Below are 9,768 nucleotides of genomic sequence, written 5' to 3' on the forward strand. Positions count from 1 at the left end.
TCTAGGATTGAATCAGTATCAATATCACTGATTCAAAGTACAATGTAATTCAGTTTTACAGTAACACCCCCAAATTGGCGGGGGGTACGTTCCTAGACACCCCCGTCAATTTTGAAAATGCCCACACCTTGTGGCCTCCTGCGTTTTCTCTGAGATGCTGTTTCCATTTCTTTTAACAACTTAAAATATAATTTTCCTTCGGTCTTTTTTATGCTTTTATGGATCAGCTGATTTGGATACAGTTTGGTCTCAAATTTTAAGTTTTAGGTTCCAAGGGGTAAAATGAGATAATGTCCACCGTTCTCTGACATTTGCCCTGTTGACTTTATACCACAATCTGCTTCTGTCCCTGGTCACTACCACTTGCATGGGTGTTTGAACACAACCTGACACACTGGCTGTTAAAGTTCATCATGTCTTGCAGTGTGTTCTGGTGAAAATATGGTGTGTGTTTGCCTAAACTCAGTGATTTGGTCTTTTTAAAAGTTACTTCCTTTTCTGTGTGAGACTCCACTCTTTAGGAGAGTACCCCTGTGCTCTTCAAGATGCCATTATTCATATACAACCTCTTATAAACCCCTTTATAACCTATTTGGTTCTGCTTAGTGTATTTAGACCTCAGTCCTTGACATGCTTGCTATGGGTTACTGCTATTTAACTTGTGTTGTGATCATGGAGTATTTTCTGAATCACATCATGGTAATGTGTGTGCTCCTTACCATGTCATAAAGACTTGTAGAGACATTCATACATTCATGGCTATGTTACTATTATCAGACTGGCCCTATAAGAAGATCCTCAAAAACATATAGTGACTCTTACTAATATAACATAAAAACAATTCTTGTGTCTCACAGATCAGATAGATTACATTTTTCAGTTTAGAACATATGCCATATATGAATGTCATTCCTGCTGATAATTTTGTGCTTGGTAAGGTTTATGGAAGCTGTATATTATGGACCTTCTCGTCGTTTAAAAGCGATCACTTGACAGAACAATGTTGTTTGCATGTTATTTTGCCATGAAATTCTGCCCCCCCTTTCTTATCATTACTACCAAAAGGTGAAAAGAGTTTTCAGCAATTTCTTCATTTACTTTGTAGCTTTTAGGGGAAAAAAGCCTCTTGCTTAAGAATTAATCTGAAATGTTGTATGCCCACATTACAGGTTTATCCTAAAGAGACATAGACCAAAGCACACATTTTTAAAGAATAGAGAGAATGATATAAACAACCAGAAAAAAGGTTTTAATTGTAAAAGTATTTACAATCTACACAAATACCATCATATACAAATTCAAAACAGGATAAAATACTCAAAGAAAGAAATTCCTTCTTAGGTAATAGGTTACTTTCACACAGTCAGGTTGATCTAGCATTCTGGGTGGAACTTAAAGAATACAGAACATAGAACTTTTAAAGTAAAACACTTCAGATTTGGATTGCAACAATGTTTTGGTGTGGCATATCTAATTTTTAACCATGATGATCCAACCAAAATATTAATTTAAATTAATTTAATAAATCTTAGTAGGTAGTGGTATGGGGCTGTTGTTTAACTCAGAAATTACTCTTTATTTATACATGCCAATGAAAACGTAAAAGCAGCTGACGTCCAATATAAGCCAACTGCAGCTAAAATGAGTTTTAAATAAGTCCATAGGTATCTCAAGTAGAAAGGTAAAGTATCATGCACTTGCCTATTGAAGCCCATGAAAATAGGCACCTGCAACGTTTGCTCTTTGCAAGTACCTCAGTTTCTCCCTGGTCAGCATGTGTCCCCATAAGTCAAACTGGGCCTGTATACTAAATCCTAATAGATGGGCCATTCAAGCCTATGGGTCTAGGGTATGCAACTGCTGTATTGACACTTTATCCACCTCTTCTGCCCAGTTGACTATCTATTTCTTAATCTTTAAGAATATTTTATGATGTACCTTCTCTCAAATAGCAAACTGATTGATATCATTGGAGTAAGACAGCTGTAAGAATGCCATGCCTTTAGTCTAATTACCCAAGCCCATTGGGATGGTCTGTTAAAATTTAAAATGCCAACTCCAAAATCAAGACTGGAATGTCTACTATTGTAGACCTAAAATGTACATTATATAGACTTTATTTCTAGTAGGACTTAGTTTACACTGAGTTTAGTGAATGATGGAGTGTAGTTTTTTATGCTGTGTTGACTTACAGTTTACTGTAAGTCATCAATTCAAATCAATTCAGTTCTTGTACAGTATTACTGTACTCTAAAAGATAACTTTTTGTACCATTTTTAGTTTTTTTCATTGCACATTTAATAACAATACTACTTATTATTTACTTACAGGTAAATGAAGCACAGTGTCAACAAGACATAATGTATTTACACACGGCATTTCCATGAGCAATGTGCCATATTTGTAGCTTGTAGGTGTTGACTTTTGCAGCTTTTATAGTCCTTACAAGAATCAGGAGATACTAATCCTTTGTAAAGTTCATTAGTAACCAAAGTGTTTCTTAAGTTAATTGTTGCCCATGTGAAAATGGCTTGTTTCTTTAGAAAACACAATTGATGAACTTGGCACATCATAGAATGGCCAGTGGTAATCAATCAAAATTTCAATAGAACAATGTAGCTGAAAGACCCATGAAACAATTCACAGAAGAAGGAATGCTTAGAAGTGGTAACTGTGTTGTATTGTAATCTTAATATAAAGGTTGGGGATAGGATTTGTTAAAGTGATAGTGCCTAAGGCTGGTGGACATGGAAGAATGTGTATGAATGAATGAATGAATGTCTATTCTACAGACCTGGTAATTCATATCATAGTCATTTGAGTCATAAGTGAAGCATGGAACTGTGGAGATTTATGCCTTAACTATTCAGTCCAGCTATTTTGGAGAACCAATGACTCCCCAATGCAGTTCAAGAAGTGGATCATATCAAGGCAAAGCACCATGCAGGTCTCCCTTGCACAAAAAAAGAACTGACATCATTCCAGAGCAGTTTGCAAGACTGGGTATGCCAAGTCAGGGATAAATATAGGAAAGCCTTTTTATATCCCCATTTCCCTAATATCCTACAAATTCCTATAACTTTATTATATCCTATAAAATTGTGCATTTCAATATATATTTTTATCTTATATCTTAAAAAATGTATGTTTGCTAATCATTGTATCAATAGACAACTTATTGAAAATTCCATAGTCATAGTACTGTAAACCTTTATAGCGCTAAAGGGAATGAGCAAAACTAGCAAGACATCCACAGCAGTCATTCATCCTTGTATTCTACATTACTATCAACTTTTTACCAAATGGTACCCACAAATTATGCTGATCCACAATTTACTGTAACCAGAATACAGTTTCCATTTTACATGGATAGCATGCTATGGAAATATATATTTGATATTGATAAGGTGCAGGGCCTCAGTGCAGAAAATAAAGGCATGTAAGACTCACATTCAGTTGCTCCCCAATTAGGAATTTTCCCCAATGTTATTAGAAGCATGCATAAGTCTTCAGGCAGTGTCTCTGCCTGGCAGTGTGCTCTCCAGTGTTGATCTGATATTACTGAATGAAAAGACCCTTTAGATATGGAAGTGTTCCCAGCTTATCTCTGTTTAAATGTACGGTGGCCCATCCATCAGAACCAAGATAGATCCATCAAGAGTTCACATGTCTGGGGATGCTTATAGCTTGCTGATTGGTTGCTTCCTTCTGTTGCTGGAAAGACTTCCTTGTATAATTGAGGGGGAGGCCACTCATGGAGTAAGGATGTTTGTCCCTGAAGTCAATTGCTGACATTGGTGGACACAGGTTGGGTGATAAATATCTGAAGATCTCTGGAGTTTTAGATTCCGTTAGGGTTATGTGAACAAAAGGCCTTGTCTGGCTGGGGCTTGGGGCCTAGCCTAGCTTAGGCAGGGGTCTAGCTAATTGCAGGTTCTGGGTTTCTAGAAGCCCTAAAAAATACTGGTTGGGTAAAAGTTGAGGGCCGGTTATGGCCGTAAAGGCAAGCCATGAGTGGAGGTGTATTTAGGTCTGGCAAAGACCTTGGAAAAGGGAAGATAATATGACTGGGGAATGCTCATATAGGACGTGGACTAGAATACTTACCCCTCCGGATCATGAATTATGAAGCACCAGATCATCCTGCACCTCCCTCAATCCCTCACTGCCTAGTGTTTATATTTAAAAAAAAAACTCTAGACTATATGGATGAACTGAGCCTTTGTGTGTTTATTACCCCACCAGAAGAGGAAACTCGAAAAACTCAACTGCTGGTATGAGGGCTAGTGCTACAGCAGCATCAGGTAAGAACTTTTAGGAGCAGGCCAGCAAGGCTGCAAAGAACACTTTAAGCATACAGTTTCTGCTACAAGGTGGCGGGTACTCTTCATTTCGCCCCGGGCAGAAACATACAATGCCTATAGCAAGAAAAGGTCCTGAACAGGACTTGTCAGCCAAAATACGTCTTGCAGTTTTATGCCCTATTAATGTATACCCCAATTCAAGCTCAGCATTTTTAAAATGCAGGCAATTTAGCCTAGTGACAATATCACTCTTGTGCAAAAGTTTTGGAGTTACAGTATCAGTGTGTGACCAATGGAAGAGGCACCAGAACTGTAAGGAAACGGAACACGCAATGTCACCTGTTTTTGAGTCAAGCAGTGTCGTATGACCATGAACTAAGGTTTTCTGAATCTGTAAGTGCAAATGAAATCTGTTGATTCTGCCATGAAACTAATTAGTTGGTAACTTCCGGTGCGCTCTACTGTTCTCTTTTTCTTTGCCTTCTCTCTGTGGACTACAAAACGCCCTCATATTTTCTTGTGGAAATGTCAAGAGAAAGTCACTACATCTGAAGACGAATAAACAGTAACACATAACATTTTTGTTCTTTATTCAAGTTCTGCTGTAATCTCTTAAAATCATGAAGATGACTTATCTGGTCATCTTTGCAATCAAGTATATTGAAAGTCACCAGAAAAAGAAAGCATTTTTAAAACCCTATGATTAACCATATTTTTAACATTTTTGTGGCTGATAAGAATAAAGATTCTCAAACTATATTTTGATAAATTGGTGAAGGTTTTTTTTGTTATGTGAATCTCTAGTAAGAGGATACTCTCTTATTTGTCCCGCTGACCACTTTCATTGGGTGAGGGAAATTACAAAATTTAAAGTTGTCCCTTGAACAAGTATAGAGAGGAAACCTTCCAATAAGTATATTTATTTTGATGACAACTGTCTAAGAGGAAGGTTCTTTCATTTAGAGAGATTTCATCTTACTTTCTGTTGAGTCTATAGGACAGAAAGGGAAGATAAAAAATAGAGGGATTTTACCCTATCTTTACTGAATTTTAAATTAAAAAAAAAGTATTTTTGCTTTATTAATCACTCTATGAATGCGTAATGCAGCCATAAAGACATCAAATACATTTTCTTTTACTGTGCTGCCACAATGTTTTCCCATTTTGTATGCCAAGAGCTGTATGTGAAACCCTTCTATGTTTTTCCTGAACTCATTTCAAAAAAGTCTAGACATCCTGAAGGATTTGAGAAGAAAAACACAGATGTTTTGTATAAAAAAATAAAATATTTTATTTTTCATCTAGAAAAGTGCAAACATGTACCTTTTGGTCACACTTCTCAACAAATAAAAATGTTGAAAACAAAAGTACAGTCATGAATGAACAAGGTATAAAAAAACAGATTATCTTAGTGAAAATCATAAACAGTTCAAATATAAACAGCAATTGAATATTAAAGCTTAACATATATGAAAACCTCCAATACAATCAATACCACTTTAACTGCTTACACTTTTCACCTGTTAATCTATTTCCTACTCTGAACATCTGTTCAGAAGAGTAATAAAAAGTACTTATCAGGGATCAACAATTATTATAAAAAACAGGATATCAAAATATTTAAGCCTTATAAAAATGAAGACCAGGATCATAAAACAAATTTAAGTTAATTTAGATAACTGTACAAAAATATATATACATTATGTACAATAACTATAAAAGAGCAAGATTACAGCATGCGCTATCGCATGATGTAAACTTTCCAGTCTTGTTACAAACATAGTTTCCATTCCATGTTACATTTTTTTCCTTAGGGTTCGGTAAAAAAAAAAAATAATAGGTTATCCTACGAGGACAACTGTTTTGGGACCATAATTTAGCTAGAATATAAACTCCAGCTGTCACTGAAATGATGCCATTTCATTGAATACTGTATATAAAAATAGTAAGAGCTTTCTTTTTCCAGTTGCATTACTGGGTGCAAGATACATCACTTATACTCAGTGACTACTGCCTTATGACAGTGAATGTACAGCAACATTACATTGCACTCAGCAGAGCTAAGGAGGCCTGGTTCGTCTTCCTTTCTTCAAACCAATGGCTGGGGTCATTCAACGATCAAGTCTTACAAAGAAAGACTTTCATTCAAACAAACTTAAATACGTTCTTGTGCTATAACATTATGTTTAGCAATGAGATGCAAAAGTCATTTCAAGTGGAACAGTCTTTTGGTGTGGTTCTCTGGATCTATGCCATGTCCCCGTACATTTTCCTGTAGTACATAGATTCGAAGATGTCATTGTCTCCTGGGCAGTTGTAATGACATGCACATGTCTTGATGAACATCATCTTCTTCTTCATGACCTCACCATCAGGACACTTGAACTCTACTGGAAGGGTGGCGGTTCTGTGAGGGGTACAGCAACGACCATCTGTGCAGACCCCACAAAACTTGGCTCTGTAGGTTTTTACACTTGTGCAGCCAGAAAACTCGAACTTGACTGGTTTAGAGATTTTAGGAGTACGGATGCACTTCTTTCCTTTCTGTATTGGAGATAAAAGAATTATATATTAAACACTCTGTTTTACTTATGCTTACATCTTCAACATTAAAGAGCATGCATGGATTTTGTATATTTGTATTTTGGTAAACTTTAATTTATATTGGTTACTATAGTATACATAAAGTATTTTAGGGTAAATCGCTAAGCCAATTTACCATTTATTTATAATGATGATTGAATTTCTCTAAAGGTAGCCTATATAACAGTGAAGCTGTAATACACTGATATTTACCTTAATGTTTTCCTCAAGGTCGGCTTCACAAGGTCTGACCATGCAGAGTCTGCTCTGTTTCTCCAGTCTGCAGTGCTCATTGTCGTTGGTAACTCGTGTAGAGATGCCCATGCCGCAAGTCTTTGAGCAAGCACTCCATTCAGTGGTCTGTACCAGGCAGTTGGCACGCATCAGAGATGGATCAGGACCGTATGTCTCCTCCATTCTAAAAGCTGTGGAAAAAAAAGAACAAGACATGAGACCTCATGATAATAATACTGTGGCAGAAAAGTCTTTTTAGTGAAAAGTACACTCTAAGTTTCTGCTTGAGATGCAGAACTTTAAAGCAAGAAATAACTATTGTAATGATGTTTGTGGTTTTTGTTAAAAGGCTACAATGCTTAGATTTAACACGTTTTCAAAAGATGTAAATCAAATGTATGAAATACAACTTACCAGGAAGAGCAGGTCCAACCATGGTTTTCTCCATAGGCTGATCACAGACCCATTCTTCACAGCACTTGCCAGGCAGTTTCACCCTTCTTGGGAATGGACAGTCAGGGCTGGGAAGACGGACATCCATGCTGCAGAGTGGCACACAGCCAACGCCTCCATCCAAGCATGTACATTGGTACTTGCAGCTGCTTTGGAAAGACTCTCCACTTCTGTAGACCATGCCTCCAAAGACACATGGGGCACCTTCCCTGGCTAGAATGAAGACAGAACATGATTTAGGTTTACTGTGTACAGGGAATTAACCAAAAAATGTACTATTAGCTATATTCTGACATTGCCTATACATTTTATACCTATATAACCATTTCTAACAGCATATACTATACATATTGCTTGCCACCAATAAATGCCATAGAAATGTAATGCTAAATTTAAAATATACAGCCAATACATATTAACTTTAGGAATGCATTTTACAGCTTCTCTCTCTGACACTTACCAGTGCAGACTCCGATTTTCCTGTTGATCCTGGAGCCAAAGTCACAAAACAGTCCTTTGTGTGGGTCACACACGTCTTTCTCAGTGCACAGTTCACCCAGTTGCTTGGCACACACTTTACAGCATCCACATCCATCCTGGACCAGGCTAACCCCCGGTGCACACTCTGGTACTTTCTGTGGGCACTGACATTCCCCACTGCAATCCTGAGCATCAGATACCTGTAAGGGTAAGAAACAGAGGTAAGCACAGTTAGTTTTATACTCAATTAGCATAGGGCTATTATTAAGAATATCAAAATTAAAAGTTTCAGCATCTCAAAATGTATTAAAGGCACATTAAGCAAATTCAGTGCCTGTACCACAATCACCCATGTACTTGTATTTAAGATCTTTTGCTAAAGCCCCAGAATAAAATCCAACATCCTAGAAGCCAGTGACAGTTCAACTTACCCAGCAGAGCACAGCAAAGAGGAGTACAGCTGTCACTTTTATGGAAGACATTGTTCAGTTTTCCTGCAAATCAAAAGAAAATCTTCTGTCGTTTGCTTTCTCTAGATCTTTAGTCGATCTTGGAGTGAAGTTTCTTCAGTTTTCGCTCAAGTAAATTTTTCGCTTTAATTCAAAGCCTCTTTCCTTAGCCCCTGTTGCTTGAGTTTGTTCCTCTCTCAGGTTCTGGAAGAGTTGTTGTGTGAGTCTAGCAGTGAGCTGCTGCCCTTTTATATCCTGCTGGATGCTGAGACTCGCCAATGAGCTGAATGGAGTCCTACACAAGCAGGGACATTCCATGCATTCCTCCCAACCTTCCTGCCCCATCAGCTCACACCGGATTGATCCTGACCCCTTGACATTCCACATTCCTCCTGTCTGAAAAAACTGGCACACTCCACAGCACAAAAAAGGCGCTGTATCCTCACCATCAAATAGGATTTTCTCCTTGCTTTTATATAATTTCCACTCTATAATTTTATATGAAAAGGAGGTTTCAGCCTTGTTTTTTTACAGCTAACCTCTGTTCCAGACAGCTTTACCATACTGCTTTCATGTTACAATAATCATGTTAAAACACCTCATGGCAAAATGTAACCACAATATAAAAATACATTCTTCCTTGTTTCATAAGCAACCTACACAGAGAGGGAGGGATGGCTACAGGGAAGATATGGCATGTACAAAAAAAAATGCAAGTGTTTTATTATGATAAAAGCAAAAAATGTTATACAATGTAAAGCATTTCTTCATGCCATTTATTGGAACATATATATATATATATATATATATATATATATATATATATATATATATAAACAATAGTGAGTTCCAATATATTAAGTACAATAAAACAATTGGGATAAACATAGCATCAAATATAAAAAAATATTATATAGTATTTTTTGATGCTATGTTTATCCTGTATTGCTGTATTGTACTTAATAGATTGTACCCCATCATTGTTTACTGTACATATATAGCAAAATGTCATATTGTATATATATCCAGTTGTGGACATTCCAGATGTAGATTCTAGATTCTAAGCAACATCTTCTTTTATATTTGATCATATTCTTATGATACTTAGTCATACTTTAATGTTGTCAATAAAATACTTTATACAGAAATGACCCAATATATAAATATATACTTAGTACTTTCTGTTTGGATTATTTTTTTTTTTATACTTGCTTTGTTTTTTATACTTTTATACAATGCCAAGATTAGAATCTTCAAGTACTAAA

General features: G+C 36.5%; 1 protein-coding gene across 1 annotated transcript; it reads right to left on the bottom strand.

Annotated features, from left to right (window-relative positions):
* Positions 1 to 5,570: 5,570 nt before the first annotated feature.
* Positions 5,571 to 8,733, bottom strand: CCN2 (cellular communication network factor 2). Its single transcript, XM_072408918.1, has 5 exons — positions 8,486 to 8,733; positions 8,035 to 8,254; positions 7,536 to 7,787; positions 7,101 to 7,312; positions 5,571 to 6,848 (listed from the first exon to the last, which is right to left on the bottom strand). The coding sequence occupies exons 1-5, from the start codon at positions 8,534 to 8,536 to the stop codon at positions 6,552 to 6,554; spliced, it is 1,032 nt and encodes a 343-aa protein (XP_072265019.1). The 5' UTR covers positions 8,537 to 8,733; the 3' UTR covers positions 5,571 to 6,551.
* Between the last annotated feature and the right edge of the window lie 1,035 nt (positions 8,734 to 9,768).

Source organism: Pyxicephalus adspersus, chromosome 4, assembly GCF_032062135.1.
Source record: "Pyxicephalus adspersus chromosome 4, UCB_Pads_2.0, whole genome shotgun sequence".
NCBI lineage: Eukaryota > Metazoa > Chordata > Amphibia > Anura > Pyxicephalidae > Pyxicephalus > Pyxicephalus adspersus.

Coding starts and splice junctions, on each gene's coding strand:
- CCN2 (XM_072408918.1), bottom strand. CDS start 8,536: ATGTCTTCCATAAAAGTGACAGCTGTACTCCTCTTTGCTGTGCTCTGC. Junction 7,313..7,535: donor GGTTGGACCTGCTCTTCCTG/GTAAGTTGTATT, acceptor TTTTTTCCACAG/CTTTTAGAATGGAGGAGACA. Junction 6,849..7,100: donor ACCTTGAGGAAAACATTAAG/GTAAATATCAGT, acceptor TCTCCAATACAG/AAAGGAAAGAAGTGCATCCG.